The following is a 21,266-nucleotide window of genomic DNA, read 5'->3' as shown; positions in this document are numbered from 1 at the left end:
AGCAGTACAGTCTGTAGAAAGCAATGAGTGAATAAAATGTAAAGAGTATGTTGATTCTCAAGAAAAAAGAGAAAACTTTTAATATCTTTACAGATAAATTAAGTTGCAATTTTGAAAGGATAATCAAAGCATTATTTTTTATCCTAAAGAATTGAAGGACTTGATTTGAATTTTCAAATATTGCAATTAAAGAAAAAATATGGAATAGGGATTAAACATTTCAAAATAATCAAAACGACATGAATCTTCATCGAGAAAGAAATCAATTTGGACCTTCAAATATTTGGTTTGGAAATGAAGAGTGCATCGATCACAAATTAAATTAATAATTTCAAAATAATCAAAGTAGAAGAAAAAATGGAAGTTGCAGCCATGATGAATCTTCGAATAATTCGGAAAAAAATCTATCAGGGATTAGATTAAGAATTTCAATATACAATCAAACTAAAAAAAGAAATCGAAAAATGCAAAGTCAGGATTGTCCTTACGCTTCGACGACGATCATGTGAATTCACAAAAAAAATTTCCAAACGACCAAAAAAATTTGCTAAATTAACCGCAAATAAATTTTCAAGCGTTATTATAAAGAGAAAGAGCAGGTTACAGCGAGAAAAAAAACTGAAAGCAGAATAAACAAAAGAAAGGAACAGTTGCAGAAATGGAGGCGAAACGCCAGCAATGAAAACGCAGCTTTCGCGCAGCAGAGCAAAAGACAAGGCAAAAAGGCCACGAAATAGTGTATATCTGAAGAAGAGGAAGAAGAAGAAGAAGCAACAGAGAAGAAGTCGGTCCGACTCAGCACGACGCAAGGATGACCGAAGGGCCAAAACCTCATTAGCGCATTAGAAAGGAATTTCGAAATAACATAACGAATGACAGCGACATGCTACATGGACATCGACATGTCTATGATACAATATACACACGCATATAATATATATATACTTTTATATGTATCTCTATTATATAATATATACGTACATACTATATTATTAATTATATATACGCACGCCGAGATTCGCGCAGAAAGAGAGGATAATCAAGGAAAGGAAGAACGGAAGCACACACCCACGTATAATGATGCTTGCATGCATAAACGAAATAATAATAAAACATTAATCGATAATCATAGCGAATGCGGCGACGCTGCGCCGTCTCGCTGTCACTATAGTAAGTACAGATTTTTAAAATAGAGAAATGTGAGGACACTATTACAATAGCAAGATGAACACTGTTTTTCATAGAAGAGAATGAGTGAGAGCGAAAGAGAGTGACAGGACGATGATACAATACGTCTCCAGGAAGATAACGTTAATCGTGAGCGATAGAAGAGAGAGATGGAAGATAACATTGAGAGGATTCACCCATTTTTTCCCAATCGAAAAGTATCGACACTTCGTGGTCAGGATTGGTCCCAGGGTCATCCCGCCATGGAAAAACGGACAAAACTGTCCCGTTAAATCTTCCTCCGGTGCCCCTCTCCGCGTGAAAGTGCGAACAAAGGGTTTCCACCTCATTTTCCGCTTTCGCTCATTCTTGCCCCGAGGTGTCGATATGCATATACATGCATATATAGAATATAAAGATTGTGCATTGCCGACGGGGACAACCTCCGCGCTTGCATTCGCTTCACACTCGCTACGTTAAGTGTAATGAACCCTTTGATTTTTCTGTTTCCTTTTTATTTTAATTTCGGCGGGATTTCTTGCAACTCGAACCGCGATTGTCTCGTCAAGCCGAACGATCTGCACAATCGAGCTTCCCTGTGTTTAAGACACAATTTCGCCGTAATTAATTCATTTTTGTTTACTTTAGTTTATTTTAATCACTACTACTTCTATTTATAGAGGGAAAAGTTCTATATAATTGCTGCTACTTACTACTACTACTATTACTACTACAACTACTACTACTACTACTACTACAACTACTACTACTACTACTACTATTACTACTACTACTTCTACTACTACTACTACTACTACTACTACTACTACCATTATTCCTATTACTAGTAGTGCTACTAGCCACTATATATTTTTGTGTGTTCGACGATTTTTTTCTTGATTTTAGCGAACGCGAAATTTCGTTCCTCGTTCTTTCCCTAAATCTAAATTTATCTAACGGCACTCCCTTTTTGCAATCATTTACCTATAAAGCATTTACTATGCCGAAGAAAATGATTAACTGAAATGCCTGTGATTGTGAAATTTTAAACCACGAAACTTGCATATAGAATAATTCAGGATAACGCAATCGTTCTTTATTATTCGCTTTAAGATAATTTGCAAAAAAAATCTAAAACATTCGTAAACGTGTAAATAAAAGAGTTAAAAAGAGAGAAATGGAGGAAACATTTTCTTTCCATATGAGGAATACGCGTTTCTTTCTTCAAAGAAAATCATCCTTTTTGCGAGGCATCCTTTCCCCATAAATTCGCAAAATTTTGTGCGTCGTCGCGTTACGATTATTTTTCGTTTGCTTTATTGGCATTTGTTTCCGTTGTCTTTTCTCCTATTACATTACGTAGAATATTTTCTTCTTCATTGTTTCTTCTCCGCCTACTTTATGCTCAATCACGCCTTTCCAAATTGTTAAATTAATACACAGATCTCATTGTTCACGAAAGCAGACGTACATAGATACACACACGCGCGCGCGCGTGTACAGAAATGCAACATCACACGTGGCGCATAAAACTTTTCGATCGAGAGGAAAAAGAAAGCTGCGGTGTTTTTAGTGGGTAATGTTTACTACATACTACATACTCTATATGAATAATATCCTTAAGTACACGAAAGCGTAGAAAATAAAACATTCGTAAACGTATAATAAGACAAAAAAAAGAAAGTAGCGGGTGGCTTTCCTCCAGATGCGAAATTCAATTTCATCTTCTCTAAATTATTATCAAAACACTAGCTGATCGTCATTCATTTCGAAAGAATTGTATTATACTTATTTCTCGAATAGCATCTTTTATATGTCATACCATTTTGAAAACCCAAGATCTGGCAGAGAAATCTTTGTAAGGATACGATTTTTTTTTAATGATTGCCGTAAGCTTCTCGACTTGAAACTGTTTGGTCGTTTGAAAGTTCCTTTGGAAAGATCTGAAGAAACAAAGAATAAGCGAAAAATCATTTTTGGGAATTTTAAGGATACCACTTCTGGAGGGAGAGCAACCGTTAAGATGTTTTTTTTCAAATCATAAATTTAATGGGCACACACAAGTGAGGAATTGCCATGTAACACTTTGATGAGCGAAGAGAAAGACGTTGAAAGCGAAACCACACCGACAGATACAAAAACAGACATGCAGGACAATGGTGAAGCAGAATTCGTTACGTTTCATAGCCGCGTTATCCTTCAGTGCATTGCGCGTACAGTAATACTTCAACATGCGTGTTTCTTTTTAGGAAGACACAAGACACATTATATGTGAGTTTCACACTTTAGTGAGCTTTAGTGCGTCTGGACTGAAAGAAAAAAAGAAAGGAAGAAACTGGATGATAAAGAAATTGCTATATTTTTAAACTTTATTAATATCCAGAGACTTTTTAATGTTTTCAATAGATGCTTACTTTCTTTCAGTTTGGACGTACGAAAGTTTCTTTTCGGCTAATCGCGCATGTTGCGCTATGTTACATGCTGTACGAAAAAGAAGAAAAAGAAACGACCGATTCTCTCCGCCTGTAATAAATGCTAAGAGTTTATTGACGAGCCAGATTTACCATAGAAATTTATATACATCGATATATATATATATATATATACACACACATAGATATATATATCTACACTATATACGCCATATATATTTTGCAGTTTTTTATTTTGCTTTAATACAATACATAACAGATATAATAGAAAGCGTGAGAGATTTAGAATGTATGCGTAAAGGAATGAGAGTGAAAGAATGAGAGAGTGGAAGAAAGAAAGAGAGAAGAAAGTGTGAGAATGAAAGAAAGAGAGAAACGATGGGGAGTTATGGAAACTGAATGGCATTTAAACGTACCTATAACATGTTAATTAATTAACTACGATTAATATTTGCAGTCCGCAAAGAGAAAGCAAGTCTTTCTACGCACCCTTTGTTTTTTATCACAATCGTATGTATCACACGCGATTTCTCTATACACACAATTTCTCTATACAACAATATCAAATCATATATGTGCAATAGTTGTTACAATAGACCAATGGGGATTTTAAAGCACCGGCGTCGAGACGCCTGGCGTCACGACGCGCCTACACGCAAACTACCTCGCAGATTCTGAAGTTATAAACGTAAGTGTTAAGTCACCCGGCACGATACAGCACATAATTTTGCACGATGAAATTTATTTTAACGAAACTAAGAGATACAGGAGATTAATGTTACAGCGAACCAGATTCTGATTGAATCTACCAGATTTCACATTAATTCAACAATACTTTTTAGTGTATAAATCTAAATTTTCTTAATATTTTATTAAGAATTTCTTCGAAAAGATTTAATTTAAAAATTAAATCTTTAGAGTGGTAATAAAGCGAAATGGAAATTATTTTAATGTATTATCCGATATGTAACATTGTGATTTCAAAGATGAATTCTATATTTCTCTCGTTGGAAAAAATTCTCTACAAGAAACGGTCGTTGAAAGACGAATTACATGTTACGATCGATGTAGATATGTCTCTCGTTCCTTGTGTAGAAGCTCGTCAGAGAGGGAGACAAGGATACATCAATTGAAATCACGATATTGCTGAAAATTACAGCGGCTGCGTTCTTAAACCGGCTTCCTCGTTAATTGATAACGCTATTCGAGATTGTCCTTTTCCCTCTCTGCGAGACGGAAAAAGATACTACGTGCACAGAGGAAGCCGGACGAGGCGAGGCATGATAATTACCGACTCGTTGTAACGCTAATTATCTTCGAGACTGGATTCGAAGCAGATTCTGCGCTTTTATCGTTGCCGGAGGATTTAGCGGATTCGGATGCCGATGCAAAGCGCACCGATGTGAAACGAGACAAACGGTCACAGCAACGCGCGACGATTATGGTAATAACACAGGCAAAAAAAGAACCCCATTCCACATTCCCACCAACCCCCCTCTCATACAATAAAAAATAGTGTTGCAACGTGCGAGCGTAGCGACGACGATAAACAATTACGAAATAATAGATTATTGCGTTTGCGTGCTCTGCCGGGGGGGATGGAGCACTCCCAGGAACTTGAAGCAACCCCTTTTCTCGGGTGTCAACGTTCTGCGAGTGCTCCCCCTCGCGAATGTATATAGTGTAGGGTCGCTGAAGTTGCGGACTTTTCTCGAGAATTTCCCACATTTCTGATCGCAAAATTTCTCTCTATTCTTTCGTATTTAATTGTTGTATAACTATTTATGTATATATATATATATATATATATATAAAATTAATTTTAATTATTGTCGTTATGTATAACGATAATAATTAGAAGTAATTTAATAAACAGGTCAAATATTATCGCGAAATTCCGGCGAACATCGTATTCCGAATCGAGAGAAAATAGACGATATAAAATTTTTTAATTGATATCAATGTTAATGAATAAAATCACTGCCAAATGCTTTATGCACTTATTTCGGGAGTCGCGTCGATTCTCCGGAAATTCGTAGAAGTTTCATAATATCGATTTTTCGACAGGACATAACAAGAGCTTTTTTTCTTTAGAGAAAAAAGGATCAACCATGAGATATTCTAGATTTTACAGAGATAAAACATGAGCGTAATTGTAGTCATTGACATCGATTATTCACACGATTGAGAATAAAGGGAATCATCGAGAATCCGTAACGACGATCGTCAGAGCCGACAATCTGTTATATTTCGCCGTTTGCCGATTTGTCCGAAACTTCCGAGTTTGCGGAAAAAATCAGTCGAATGTCGTGTAACAACAAGACATACATATTACATGAATGTCCCAAAAATCTGGACTTGTTTAGATTTGCTCTCTCGGAAATCCCTTCGGGCTTTCGGCTTACGGCGCTTTGTTATTACGCCGAAATCTGTTAGTTTTTTGTCCTTATATATTAGTGTTGAAATGGAAAATAGCAGAAATGCCGTTGTATTTTTCATTCTTTTTTTTTTAAGAGAAAGCAAAAGAACATGAAAAAAAGCTAAGATAGAAGAAGCGTCGGCGAAATTTCGTCGCACATTCAAGCGACATCGAATCAGAAAGAGAAGAGATCCAGCGAACACGAATGTACGCGCGTCTTTTTCTTTTTCTAACGTTAACGCGCCTGCGAACCTTGGTCCTCAATCGATCTTGTGAAAATGGAATGAAATACCTGATCCGACACAGGAATTTTCCGCTTCTTTAAAAATTCAGACGGGTTTGATGTATCATAAATTTGTTACTAAAATTTTGTGAACGAACGTGGCAGCATCGAAATAATTGTTTATTGCGATTGATTAATAACTTTTCCAATTAATGTTAATACTAACAGAAGACATTAATATTATATTCTACATATTATTTCAATTACTTTGATCCATAAATCGGATTTACTGGAATCAAGGTGAAACGAGAATCAAAGTGAAGCGTGCGCGTAAGCGTGCATTTGCAAACGAGAACGAGAACAATTCCTCACATAAACAAAAGCCAAAAAAGGAGAAAATTGCGATTATTTTAGAAAAAATAGAGAAAGAAAGAGAGAGAGAAAGAGAGTGAGAGTGTAATGGATGAACGAGAAAATAACGGACACACACAGGTGAATCAGGTTTAATTGCAAATCATTAATTGTGTAATTCTTATAAAAGTCTATTTGAATGTAAGCGCGTTAAAAAAATGCTATTAAGGAGAACAGTATATAAATATGTAACACGTATATGATAAAAAGCGACCGGCGGATCACGGAAGAGAGCAGATAACTCACGAGTAGATTTCGAAGAGAGATCTCTTCTTTCTCTTCTTTTTTTGTTTGTTTGTTTGTTTGTTCATTGAGTAATATCTGTTTAGATACTAAAAAACGATAGAAAAGATTCAAGCAAAACGGCCGAGTGACAGCAGAGAATGAAAATAAAGGTGAGATACATTTGAAGCTTCAAGAACATTTCTAAAGTATTTAAAAAAAAAGAAAAAATTTCAATTTTTAAGCAAAAATGATTCCAAATTTTTTTAAGAATCTGAATGACGTGATGAAAGATTGTACAATACTCCAATGATTTTCATACGAACATTTAAAACGTTTGAAAGATTGTTTAGACACCTCAAATGTACTGCCCTCGTGATCGAGAAATTTCTCGAGCGATCGCCCAGCTCGGCCGGATATTTTCGTTTTCTTTCAGCTACCGCTTGCTATCAATAATCTTAATTGTCCGAGAATGGTTACACACAAACGAGAATCGCAACGCGCGATTCGGCAGACGGTAGATATCGAGCTGACAAGCTAATGCGAGTGTGAGCCTCGATAATCTTTCCGTCACGAAGTGCTCCCATCGATAATTATAATTAACGTCCATCCGAAAATCCTTCCATCTATAAACGCATACACGTGGATACGACACGCATGTATAAACACATATATACGCACGTGCATAGTTCCTCCGTATGAAAACTTCCCGCAGAGTTTTCCACTTTTCCGTTTTTTTTCCTCTCGAACTCTGTTCCACTCTGTCTCCCTATCTCCTTTCTTTCAATCCACAGGCAGAAATAAAACGAACCTTCACGCATCAGCTACATTAATCGAAACTTTTCCTACTCCGTTGAACAACCAGACTATGGCCGATCGTATTTTCAGATAATATAGCGAGCAGTTCTTTCTTTCGGGAATGTATTCACGAGGACAAGGAAGTAATGAGAAATCGATGTGTAATGAGTTTATGTGTAACGTTCAATTGAGGATTGTATGTAATTGTATATATATAAGTACAATGCAGTTCGTGAGTTAAGATACATTCTCCTTTTTCTACCATGAGAGAAAAATAAATTATTCTAGTTAATAAAAAAAAATCATGCGTGTATATCATCCCCTCGCCATCGTCTGTCCATATAATTACGAAATGATGATTTTGAGCCTGTTATTTTTGCGAAATTATTTTTATTTGTATAAAAAAAGATTTCAAGGACTTTTAATTGAAATATCAAATATAAAAGATACGCGGGTAAAACATTCTTTTCATTTTTTCTAATTGTGTTTAATAGCAAATTTCAATTATTTAATTTTCAAGATCTTTTGCTGTTTAATAAATTTCCTTCTTTTAAAAATTAGGACTTGCAATGAAGAATATAATATTTTCTTCTTGTCAGTTTTTTTTATAGATTGTAGTACGATTTCAATTACAAAGCTGTGATTGTGTAGAGACATTACACTGTTTGTCTGTTATGCAAAAAAAAAATATGAAAAAAAGAAAAGTACATGTATATTTTCTAAAAGAATTTATTCTAGTTTAATTATATCATGGAACCATTTTTTGAAATAATATTCATTAATTTAATATAATAATGACCGGCTTGCGATGACATAATTTTCGCTCTTGCGCAAATAATAACATATAGAGATAACATTAGCGAGAATAACGCTGGAAATAACCACTGTCATCTCTTTTTTGCTTTGGATGTATCTGCCTAATGATACAAGGAACGGAATAAACGAGATCCTTAATTGATTAATTAACTGATTACACGAATATGCATTTGTGTCGCTTTAATTCGCATTACAATTCAATTTAGGATGCTCTATACCGAGGCGGTTGTCGCTAAAGTTATTTATAGACACTATATATAACTATATACTAAAGATATTATTTATATCTAGACCAAGTATGTACATATGTGTCCATTTAAGGTGCATAAATATTACATTGCGCAAAGCCCATTTATGTATACATATATAATGCCACATACACATACGGAAAGAACTGATGCGGTTGACAATAGCGCCGTAATTCTATCCATCACGGATCAATATTCCGACAGGCAAAACTGCGTTACAAAATCGCCCTTTTTGTCTTCTTTTAATTATGGCCGTTTTATCGGCACGGCCAACGCGATCATAATTCGATAAGTTAACAAGAACTCTTTGTCGCTTATTGCTTATCTATCTCATTTACAATTATTAGTCTACGATTTAGAATATTCTGGACGTCTCTAATTAGTTCTAATTGGCTCCCTTTACCGGATTACAATGTTAACTATAAAATAATATGACAAGATCATCATTTAATCAATCATAGTTAATTAAAGTTATCTTGCTGGAAACAGGCAAGAAGTCTACTGCTGGACTAGTTTCAATATCTTAAAATTTAAATGATGTAGAATCGTAGATGCAGAACACTCGTTATTCTCTGCAGCACAAGCTGTTCCAATAATTATAGTTTCAATAACAATTCTATCAAGACCGAGGAATATGCGACGTGCAGTTTGTATGAACTACAGATTGTGTAAAAGTTTACGTAAACATTACTATCAGGCACCAAGAACTGCCTTGATCGAGAAATGACACTTCTTATTTTTTGCATTAATTACATATCGGTTCAAATTATTATTATTCAATAATAATAATTACTCAAAAAAGAGTAAATAAGTTAAGAGTTGATACTCAAAATAAATCGATATAGGTATACGTCTCTATAGACAATCTTATGACGCAATTTTATCTCGGCATGCTCATTTCACAGTCCGAATTTCGTCGATAAAGGGGTGTCGGTAAAACGCACCCTTACACGGGTATCCCAAGAGCAACGGGCGCATTCGTGTCAGCAGTTAGGTAGGCCTGAGGGCGCCGACCATGTCACCCAGCAGTCGCTCGACGCTGACTTCGCCGACCGTCGGTTTGAACAGCAGCTCGTGCAGAGTGGCGCGGCAAAGTGCACGCGCCGGTGGTAAAAGCAGCAACAATCGACCTACCCTGCGCGCATCCCTCTCGCAGAACACCGCCACCGTCTGCTCCTGCAACGCCGACACTCGTCCAGGCTCACAGAGGTTTCGCGATTCTGAAAAATTGAAAAATTAAACAATTTTTTTTTTTTAATTAAAATGAAACAAACAAAAGTCGATCTCGCCGAGCTGTTTAATAATCAACTTTTTATCGGGGCACACAAAATTCATATTAAAAACAAAAAAGCAATTAAGCTATACGATCGATAAAAATAAAATTCGGAAAGTATTAATACTAGATAGAATAGTAGTAATATTAGTTGTAATATTTGTCATATTAATAGTAGAAAAAATATACGGTTGATCTAACTTGCTCACACCTGGTTTAAAAAGAACTATGGCCTTCAAGCACGCGTACTCCGAGTGATCTACCCTTAACGCGGCGCACTTTGCCAAGAGTTCTCTCAGCCTCCTCGCTTTATCGAGGAGAATTTCCCTCCGCTCTATCGGCAGATCTACTGGCACCAGGGTGGTCTCGTCCACGGGAAAGTTCCACTGCGCGGCTGTCAACACGAACAACTCGCTCCACGACTCCTCCAGAAGGATAGTTTGATCTCTGTAAGGAAGCTTACATGGAAGGAAAACGTGAGTATCTTTTAAATTTTACTAATACAAGAGGCTATTTAATTTTGCATATATTTTTTTGTATTATTGTTTTACTTTATTAAAAGAAAAGTTGAAAAGCCTAATAAAAGAGGGGAGATTCGATTGGAGCTCACTTGCAGAAAGGAATGTATACTTCTCGCCCATCGCACGGCGAAGAAAAGTAACTTCGCTGCGAATTCGTAGATATTTTCAGTTGGCAGGAAAGATAAGCCTTGCATTGTGTATTCCGATGAGACAGAAGTAATAACCGGCGGCGCCAGGCGAGTGTTCACTAGTTCATCTATGATAAATGGACAATCCGTTAAAATCTTCTATTACATAAGCGGTAAAAAGAAATATTAATTTTCCTAATGAGATCTCCACTTCAGATTTGGAACGTAGATATAAATCTGTTATATTATACCAAGCAACGGTGAAACTCTAAATTATTTATTATACCTTTTGATTCGAGCCTGACGTCGACAGTAGCAGCCTCCTCTGAGCTGGTAACTTCGTCTTCCTTGGCGGTGGTCATAGACATTGATTCCGGGGACGGTCGTGGCAAGAAATGTGCTGCTAAAGCAACATGCAATACTTTTTTTTATCGCAAAAATAAAATAATCAACATTGACTCAACGATCCGTTTATATTTATCGCTTACCAACGGACGGGGTGAATGTTGGTACCGTGGGTTTGAAGGGAAACAATGCGGGATATAGGAGGGGATGGTAAGCACTGCTCGCAGGATGATAAACGTTAGGAATGCCCGTGTAAAGTCCCGAAGAACTCCTTCTCACCGCGGCAACGAGAGAAGACGTGCTCCTTGGGGCTCTCTCGTGTTGTACAGCTAAAAACAAAACGATGATGTCATTAAAATTCCATCCAATCGAATTTAATTTTTAACCAAAAGCCATTTGAATACAATTGTCTCATATTAATTTATTTTTTATTCAGTTTAATAAATAATGAATATGCTGTTAAGTTACTTTTTTTAATATTTCTAAAAAATCAACCATTACTTGTATTGATTTAAGATGAATACATAATAATTATAACTTCGTACAATTGACAAACGGATAACAGTTATGATTCCATACAATTTGCGTGTACGTTTTACGCTAGGGCGGAAGAGAGAGGCGCGGAGAGGGAGTGCAGGGACCTTTTAATGGCAACTCCCGCCTCTCTAATTGATATCTCAGCAATCAAGTGTTTGGATTATCGCTCGACTCATAAGGGGACCGGAGGTGTTTACAAAAGCTGTGAACGCCAGGCTGCTTCTGACACCGTCCGCCGCCGGATCCTGTCGTTCGGCAAGCAGAAGTATAGAGTTTCATGTGAATGTGTGGGCGCGCGACGCGGGATGTGAGATGGCGAAGTGTGTGGACACTTCACTTTTTCCAGCGACCCTTTCCCTTCCTTGCCGCGCCGACCGAGCCACCGTGCATTGTAATATTCAACTCGCAGCACTTCGCGGATGTATTCTATTCTACGGATCTAAAAGTGTCGTGTTAAAACGCACCTCTTGCATATCAATACAAAATGTGAAACTTATCCTGAATATAGAGCGGAATAGAGCGATCTTTCTTCACTAATATGTCTACAAAAATACTTTTTTATTTCATTCGTCTTGTTTCACTCAAGAATTAAAAAGTCTTTACTTTCAAGAAGATAATTAATAAATGTTTTGTTCTTTAATTTTTTTGCGCTATATCAAATCGACGATTTTGTTTAACGTACTTCTAAAATTAGCGGATCAGATAAATTGTAATTTGCCCGAAGAATTAAAGTAAGTAGTTTCGAAAGTAACACGAGGAAACGCGTTGCACTCGAACACCGAGGCACACTTTGATTTCCGTTAAAAACTCGACCTGCCAGATTCCAGGGAGTTTCTGCGACTGTCAGAAAACAGAATATACATCTCCTCGCTTAACCGTACTCCGCTGGATATTTCCGTGCAAACATGTCGAGTGTCGCTCCTTAGCGACCTTAGCAATCGCGCGGATAAGATATCACAATGTATATTTCCTTTTTCTCCTAAGGAAAGAGGTGTCGATATGCAAATTAAATATTATTAGGCGCGAAGATGTTGCTCGAAAGCAGAATATTAAGGATCTATTTAAAATCTGTATTTAAAGTTTTTGTCGTGGTTGCTACAGAGAGAAAAAATATAGGGCGAGTTTTTTAATTCATCAATTGATGAATTAATCAATCGATGAATAAGAAAACTTGCCTAATTGGATATATGTAGTGATGACATCCTGCAATTGCACCGATATAACTTCGGAATTCCGTTAATCGCCGTACAGAACGTACCGTCTCGCTTCATGTTGACCTGAAGACACTTCGTGAAACGGCAGGCCTGGCACTGGTTGCGCCGCGACACGTCCACGATGCAGCGCCCGTTCTCTTTGCACACGTAATCCAGATTCCTACGCACACGTCGCAATTTCAAGGCTTTCCTTGCGAACTGTGAAGATAAATTGACATCTCCCCCGAGAGAGAAATATATACGCGGCGTACAATTATACGATAATCGATGGAAACAAACGACACGGCAACTATATACACGACAAATGTATATGCCCACGGTCACTTTCGGCTATGGGTTATAATCAGGCGAGAAGTCAATTACCTCGCGTACCTGCGGATAGACCGCTTGAAAAAACCCCGGCATCCGTCGCAACTCGGCACGCCATAATGCTTCCCAGAGGCCTTGTCGCCGCAGACCTTGCACAGGGTTTCCCCGCGTCCGTTCTCTTCCATTTCCGACGAGCCTGTTTGCAACAAAAATTAATATAACATATTAGCTAAATCGAGTCCGGTACTTTAGCAGCCAAAAAAATTTCGGGCGGATAACATAATTAATTTATCTATTAATAATCCATTGAGACGCCATAGCTCAGGGAGGATCGTATTTCCAAGAAGACTGCGATGCAGAAGGGTTGTAGTAATGAATATCGCGCGCTAAAATGCCGTCTCGAGAAAACCCTGAACGATATTTCTCCTTCGGCGCGGAAAGAGAGAGAGAGAGAGAGAGAGAGAGCTTTAAGTGTCGACTAGATGGTAATACATCGCAGGTAATATCGCTATGACGAGTCACTGACGCAGCTACGAGCGCGTCTGCATTATGCATGGCGTTACGCGACGAGAAATGCATACGCGAAGAAGGAGATTCCCGTGCAGCCCGTGCTCATTATCCGCCGTGGGATTTCCTCGGCGCGACGTCCTCGTTGCGAGCACGCTATAGCCGCGCACTTTGGACTTCCTCCACGAAGAAAGGAGGTACGGCATCACTATTTGCATACAACACTTATGTAATGCGATATACATGTAAGTGAGGAATCGCTAGACATCGCCAGCGAACATCGCCAACTTGCGGCGAGCTTTAGGCTCGATGCGAGGAGAGGGACCGACGATTTCGCGCGATCGATTATCGCGCCGACTGTCTCTCCGCTTTTAACGAGCCGTGCAATCTCCGTTGGGTCGAAAATTCCTCGAACAGGCCCCGAGTTAATGGCCTAAGCGCGATCAAAATTGCCACTCGGAGATTCTGATATTTTATTCGAGCTTACGCGAGTTTGACAAATTTCGAGCTTTAAGAATTGCGGTTCAAGTGTTGAAGGACAGATTTTCTGAACATTCATGTAACGAAAAAGTTGTTTTTTTTTTTCTTTTTTATTTCTACTTTGCAGTCTACGTAGTTCGCGCATATTTCACCCTGTTGCACCATCTGATTGAAACAAACTACGGCTATAATATAAACTGAGCTTACTTTACTACATAAACACGGGAAGAAATATTAAAGTATTGTGCATTTTATTTTTAACAAAGTTCAATGCTTCTACCGTAACGATACTATCAAGGTAACGATAAACCGTGTAAAGTGTTAAACCTAATTTGATTCCACTTCCGCCCATCGCGCTCGCCGAAGAAGCGCGAGAGACCAGAATGCAAAACACAGCAACGCGACGAGACTCTTCGAAGATCTTTGATTTATGCGCAATGGCCACCTTCGCGCCGTAATGGCCGGGACAAAATCGACGAGAAAGAGAGAGAGAGAGAGAGCGAGTCGCGTGTATCTCCTGCGCGCGGTCACAAAGTCGAGAAGCTAGGAGGTCGCGTGTCTTCCGAGCGACGTACGGGAGGGCGGCGGACCCTCTTTCGCCCGTGACTTTGCGTCCCTTTGCAAGGTAGGCCCTAAGGGCTACCGCTTCTCTCGCCTGCCCTCCCATACATCGCCCTCCGCCCTCCTGCCACGGACCCGATAGGCGCCCGGGTCGCACCTGGCCGTTTCCCAGGCTCAATAATGCAGCGCGCCCGACGTAGAGAGCATCGCCCAGGCGGCGGTGAACCACCAGCGGCCCCCCTAGTCGCCGCCGCCGGTTGGAGGAGTCCTGGCTGGATGATGCTACAATTTTACCGCACCCTCGCGCCCGCGAGACCAGGGGCTATATACGTAACCACCAGCGCGCTCTCGTCCTCTCTCTCTCTTTTTTTCCCTTCTCTTTTTTTCCCTGGATCGGGTTGTAAGGGCTGACTTCTTGATAGTCCGCCCTTCGCCGCGCCAAACGAAACCCTCTCACGCGAGCGCCTCGGCCTGTCATAACATTCTTTATTGCCTGATGACCGCCGTCTTCCGCGACCCACGACGGTCAATCTGACTGACTCTCCTTCGGCTGGGGAAAACTTTGCTACGAACGGTTGCTTGAAATGTCCAACAATTTCGCGTGAGAAAGACGGTCGAACTTACAAAGAGTCATATGCATAAGTTATAGACTAAAAATTAATTAAATCCATCTGATTTACTTTCTTTTATAGCATTGTAATTTAAAATGGGATAAACAGTCGCTAAATTCGTAAAATTAGATAATTAAAGCTACCGTAACAATGAGAGAATCAACATACCGAAGAAGAGGATTGGTGGGAGAAACAAAGGAGGAAAGAGTTTTCGTTGGTTTCTTTTTTTTCGTCCACCCTCGTGATGTTGCCTCGGCATATTGTAACCACGCACGGTGTGCAATTACACAGGGCGTATTATTTAACCCTGTTTGCACGAACGAGTCGCTTGTGCACGCACGTAACATATGTCGCGTTGCGCTAAAAGTCGCAATGGGGGTGAATCGGACAGTCAGATTTTCCGCCCTTTCGAAAAACGCACAGACCGCCGAAGGGTTGGAAGGAGAATTGCGAAGATTACAGAAAAAATACAAAGTATTTCGATTTGAATAATTTCAGATAGAGAAAAGTAATTTATTATAAAATTATTATAAAATAATTATTATAAAATACAAATATTATTATAGTTTATTTCATTATTTTATATTTCGTTTTTATGTCTCTGGACAATTAAGCATTGAAATAAAAATCTAAGCCAAAGTTCTCCCAGAAAATAATAATAAATGAACAGATGTAGCTTTCTTAATGCAAAAAGAATCAAGAGATTCTATTTCTCTACTTGGTTTGAAACAACACTTTTGCTTCGACAGAATTTTAAAAACTTTTAAAGTTAAATTGTCACAAAAATAGTTGAAGGATATTTTTACTAATTGTTGAAAACTATATTAAAGAGAGAACGTTTTCTCCTATGTGTCAACGAGTATTGTATGCGGAGGAGACAATTCAATGTGCCCCCATCGATCACGCAAAGTTCGACAAGCTCAGCGCAGTTTGCGCCTGCAAGCGTTCGCGTCTAATGTAGATCCGATGACTTTTCGATAGTTTTCGAAAGCAAGGTGTCGACGGTATGCAAATTTTTTTCGCGTCACGTCACGTGCATCCTTTCGCATAAAAAATGCTGATCGATCGCCGACCGCGCAATATGCGGCCTCGTGTCATTTTTGGGCGCAGCTGCAAACAGCTTTATAAATTGCATTGCAATTTAAATAATGTAATAGACTTCTAAAACAAAATAATTTTAACAAAATAATTTTACAAACTAATTGTATATAAATAACAGTAAAATAAAGGAAGAAATATTTATATTGAAATGCGAGAATCCTATCGGAGACTTCGAGAAAAACCTTTTGCTGGAAAAAAAACATAGGCGCGCAGAGATAGGGTAGTTTGCTATTGAAGTAATAACAAAGTAATAATGAAGTTACCTCAAGGGTTGTGTTTCTACGTGAGATCTACACTTCGCGAACACACGTGCGTATGAAGGCGTCTCTCTTCTTTTCATATTCATTCTTTACTATATTGATGCTATATTTAACGTTGCGTGTATGTAAGTACAAATGAGCGAGTGGAAATTCTCGTCGCTACTTTAATTCTATCTTTGTTGTTAAATTAAAAAGTTCCCGCCGTCGAGAAACCAGAATTAACTGGTGTCACTCCCCTTCAATTAACTTTTTAATATGATTAGCTTCGTCCGACGAACGCACGTCATATTATGCACGTGTATAATCGGGTTTATAAAGAGGGTTCATTGAGAAAAAAAGCACGTGGTGTCAGGAATTCTTCATTCCATCGTCGTGTCACGAGATTGCTGAGTAAGTCTCACCTGGATTTTTTTTCTAATTTTCTTCTACTATATACTGCGACTTTTTTGAATAGTGAAAGATTTTCAATTAGCGCCTAATCCCTATTTATTTTTCATTAAAACGATAGTATTTTTATTTGCGTCTTTCACGTTTATTTCCTACATTAAAATCTTATAAATCCAGACTTTAATTAATTATTACGTACATTTTTTTGCAATTAAAAGAGAAATTCTATAGCCTTTGCAAAAATTAATAATAATTTGCTGTTTATACGACAAGGTATATTGTGTCGAACATCGTGGGTAAAGGTTTGAACCAACCGTTCAAGGTTTTCCCTTTTTCGTGCATATGTCCACGAGAACTAAAGCGATTAATTTTTGATGGGCCACTTCTACGTAAGCATGGTCGTTACATCGAGTCACCTGACATGACTTTATTGTACTTGAGGGTCACAGTACAATTAACGACTCGTGAATAATAATTGATTCTACAAAAGAATGGCATATGTGGCACAATAGATCGTAACAAGTAAACCTTCCATTGGAGATAATTAATTACAATAATTAACAAGTTTAGATAACATGTAAGTTGATCGTGCGAGAATCTGCTTGTGATTACGCTAAAAATATGGAACGTACAAATATAGTTTTTTTAATAAAAATTCAATATTTTTGTACTATTTTTAGCGAAATTTAAATGTTAAATAAAAAATACCTATTCTGATTTTTATGCATAGTGAAACAGTATATAATATAACAAAAAATTGCAAAATCTTTATTCTTTTTATTGTACTTAACAAATTTCCTTTTCAAGACAATTTATACATTCTCCTCAATGACCGAATTAAAAGTGTAGCAAAATTCATCGTTCTTCACCGACTGTTAATAACAATTAGCAAGTCGTCTCGAACACTCTTGCCCGGATTATTCCCGATGTTTGGACAATCGAGTACCGGAACCACGAGGGTTCCGGCGATTACCAACGTTAATGACGGGAGCTACAGTTCTTTTTTTCACCCGATCCTAATTTACGATTAGCCGCAGTACGATCTGTTCCAGCCACGCGCACGTGCACGCTTCGCACGGCTTGACAGTGATTGCGTGACACGCTCGACTACATAGTACACGACAGCCGCGTCGTAGTTTGCCAGTGATGGCAGATCTATAAGGGATCGCGAACAATTTTTTAAAAATAAATTTTAATCGATCTTTAGAGAAATTGATTTGTCTTTATTATTTAGATTACATAATCTAAATATGTAAATAACAAAATTATTTTAAATTAGCATCTGAATATATTAAAAATTTAAGACAAAACCTTTAACAAGGATCAGTTTTAACACAATGGAAGTGCCCCTATTCGCAGCAACATACGAGAGAAATGTGTGAAATAATATCGCGTGCGGAATCAATATGCATTTATTGTTAAATATATTAATATAACGACTGCCCCGGATATGTATTAAATAAAGACTACAATTTGCGTAACAGTGCGTATAACATAGAAAGGTGCGAAATGATATCGCGTGCAAGCCCGTTGTATAAATGTTATGTAATAGTGCGTATTAACAATGTCTGCGTTGCGGTCTGTATCCAGACATCGAAAACCGGATGAAAATTCCACCCTTTGCTCTCTCTCTCTCTCTCTCTCTCTCTCTCTCTCTCTCTCTCTCTCTCTCTCTTTGTCTCCTGACGTTTGCCTTCTCTTGACATATGCGTCGGCGTAATAACGGGCATTGCGGCATGATAATTGCACGCGCGACCACCGGAAAACCGGGTTTACAGGTGCGTGTACTCACGGGTGACCGGCGGTAAGCGGCGTGACACGTGTCGCCCGTTAATCGCACCATCGACGAGAACGTGCTGATTCCGTCAAGGGAATCCGAGAGAGCTCGATGACGATTAAATCGGTGATGTACGGACTATTTTCTTACATTTCATCGCTCTTTAACACTTTTTATTTTTCTTCTTCTACGTGAATTTCTTTATCCGAAACGAAAATTTATATAAAAGTACCTTTACATTAATTTATAACCATAGCATTCATTTTTAACGAGATCTTAAGGGTCCAGGTCATGTATCATGGAACTGTTTGGATTTTAATTGAAATTGTTCAATTTTCTCTAAAAAATAATTAAATAATTTCAATCAGAATCCACACGTTCCGAAATACATGTAGTTCTATAATACGTCTTTGTATAGATTTTTCTTCTGTTACTTGTCATTATTATCCGAATCTTTTTCAATACGCGAGAGACAAAAATATAAATTAAATTTATTACTATTTTATATTTACAGAAATAAATTATATTTAATTACATTACATGTTGAAAAAAGTTGATATTTATGAATCAATATTATATAAATGACTTAAATAATGCGTCACAAAAAAATATATTATACGGGAACGAATTACATATTAACGACAAATAATACCACTTTATTATTATTTCTCAACGTTAATGCTGTAGTACTTACTTATATTAAATCTTAAGTTCTGCAAGAAACTCTCTTCGTCTGTTCACTGCAATCTGTGTCGAATCCTCAGCCGAACTTCAGACGATCGTCGCGAATGACACACATAGATATTCTAAAATCCCAATTTACTGATTAGAGTACCATACTTTCTGATTCTTTCTTATTTGATTACGTGATGTTTTATAAATTTTGACGATATCTCGTAAGATGTGACAAACTTTAATAGAACGTTTTCCAAAAACTACAAAGTATCTTTCTCTACTTAAAAAATTGAAATACATTTGCGTAAATGCATATTCTGTGGGGCAAATAATATTTCATCATTACTTGAAACTATAATTTTGCTTAGTTAAATGTTAAATATAAATATAACAGAATTAGTTTAATTTTGACGATGAATAGTTTTATAACTTTATATTGATTATAGTACTATAATTAGTCTGTTTAAAAAATTTATGTATAGTCTACTTTATTATTTCTTTCAAACAATTTTTAAACGTAATTTTTATTTTATGAATTTTATTAACGTCTACACACAAATACAGATTTATGAAAGTATATATATTTAAAAAAATTCTTCAACAGAGTAATTACACAACATTTAACAGTTTTTAATAATCTATCAGAATCTCTTATGATTAGTCTGTAGAACTTTTTATTACCTAAGTCAGAATGAATTTGCACGAGATCAGATTCATGTCATGATAACAGCAAACAACCTCTACAATTCGCATAACAATTCACAAGATTAAAAGTAGTGCGTGAAACAAATGTCCACGAGATGTATTCCTTGAAATTCCACGTCGGTTGCCGCTGTTTATCTTGATCAGAGTTGCAACGATTGCTTTGTGATGATTGTTTCTTGTCGGTTGGTAAACGTCGAACTCGCGTACTTGCGTCGGAACACGTGCGATCTATAACTCGTAATTTTTGCCCGTAGCGATCTGGTCGCGGCTCGCGATAGTGGCGTAGAGAAGGGTGTCAGCCAGCAAGAATTATCATCCCCCGGGGTTCGCGCGGCTGGGCGGACGCGCTGTCCGTCGACGCTAGAATATGTGCGCGAGACGTCGACCAACGACGACGATTGGCTGACAGGCGGGGCGAGATCTCGCGATCCCCGCAGGGGTTGAACGAGCACAACCCCTCGACTAAGCAGCGAAAGGTATTCTCTCTCCTCCACCCTACTGTAAACGGCGATGAGTGAGCTGGAGCGCGAAAGTCAACTCGTGCACGGCTCTTGCTGCCTCTCCCTCCGGCTAATCGTGAAGAACCACCGAAGTCGAACCGTTATCGAGCGAACCGAGAGGGGTGTGAGGACAGACTAGAGAGAGAGAGAGAGAGAGAGAGAGAGGATTGTGGAAAGGAAATTTATTTTACCTTGGTCGTACTCTTTTCAGCATTCTACAATATGTAACGGAAAAAGAGAAAAAGGGAAAAATAAACAAAGATGGGTAAGAAAATTTCTAGCAAAAGAACAAAATATACTTACTGTAAATAAATTGAATATTTATAGTTTATTGAACAACTGTTATAAATGATTTTAAAATTAAAAATTTTTTTATTAATATTAAATTATAAAGCCAAATTTTTTTAAATTTTATAAATTAAACCCTAGAGATATATATATATATATATAAGTTTTTATTTAGCAAAGTTTTATATAATAAATTTTATTTTAATTAATTTCCTAAGTGCATATATGAATATAGACAAATTTATTTTTATAAATTATAATAAAGTTTAAAGTTTAATATCCAAAAATTAAATATAATTTTTGCTAAAAAAGTTTGCCTTCAAATTGTTTAGGAAAAATCTTAAAGCAAAA

The 21,266-nt window shown here is 37.5% G+C and overlaps 1 protein-coding gene across 4 annotated transcripts; it reads right to left on the bottom strand.

Annotated features, from left to right (window-relative positions):
- Positions 1 to 8,385: 8,385 nt before the first annotated feature.
- LOC105833738 (nuclear receptor subfamily 2 group F member 6) lies at positions 8,386 to 20,913 on the bottom strand. 4 transcript variants are annotated; one of them, XM_036292195.1, is made up of 9 exons: positions 20,104 to 20,913; positions 19,442 to 19,553; positions 13,127 to 13,259; positions 12,799 to 12,914; positions 11,147 to 11,332; positions 10,945 to 11,058; positions 10,620 to 10,786; positions 10,221 to 10,467; positions 8,386 to 9,956 (listed from the first exon to the last, which is right to left on the bottom strand). In XM_036292195.1, exons 3-9 carry the CDS (start codon positions 13,246 to 13,248, stop codon positions 9,727 to 9,729), a joined length of 1,182 nt encoding a protein of 393 aa, XP_036148088.1. In that variant the 5' UTR covers positions 13,249 to 13,259; positions 19,442 to 19,553; positions 20,104 to 20,913; the 3' UTR covers positions 8,386 to 9,726. The 4 variants fall into 4 exon arrangements, with proteins under 4 accessions (XP_036148088.1, XP_036148087.1, XP_012531146.1 ...); XM_036292194.1 differs by having other exon boundaries at positions 13,118 to 13,259; positions 20,104 to 20,912; XM_012675692.3 differs by having other exon boundaries at positions 10,945 to 11,061; positions 20,104 to 20,912.
- Between the last annotated feature and the right edge of the window lie 353 nt (positions 20,914 to 21,266).

This window comes from Monomorium pharaonis, chromosome 9 (assembly GCF_013373865.1).
Source record: "Monomorium pharaonis isolate MP-MQ-018 chromosome 9, ASM1337386v2, whole genome shotgun sequence".
NCBI classification, from domain to species: domain Eukaryota; kingdom Metazoa; phylum Arthropoda; class Insecta; order Hymenoptera; family Formicidae; genus Monomorium; species Monomorium pharaonis.
Note: the sequence above shows the minus strand (reverse complement) of the source record. Positions and strands in the feature narration are given on the sequence as shown.

Bases quoted from the DNA above. Each gene is read 5' to 3' on its own strand.
- LOC105833738 (XM_036292193.1), bottom strand. From the start codon at position 13,248: ATGGAAGAGAACGGACGCGGGGAAACCCTGTGCAAGGTCTGCGGCGAC. The intron at 10,787-10,944 runs GTATAATAAATA...CATTTATCATAG, and splicing joins CGTCAGGCTCGAATCAAAAG to ATGAACTAGTGAACACTCGC. The intron at 10,468-10,619 runs GTGAGCTCCAAT...CTTCCATGTAAG, and splicing joins GTATACATTCCTTTCTGCAA to CTTCCTTACAGAGATCAAAC.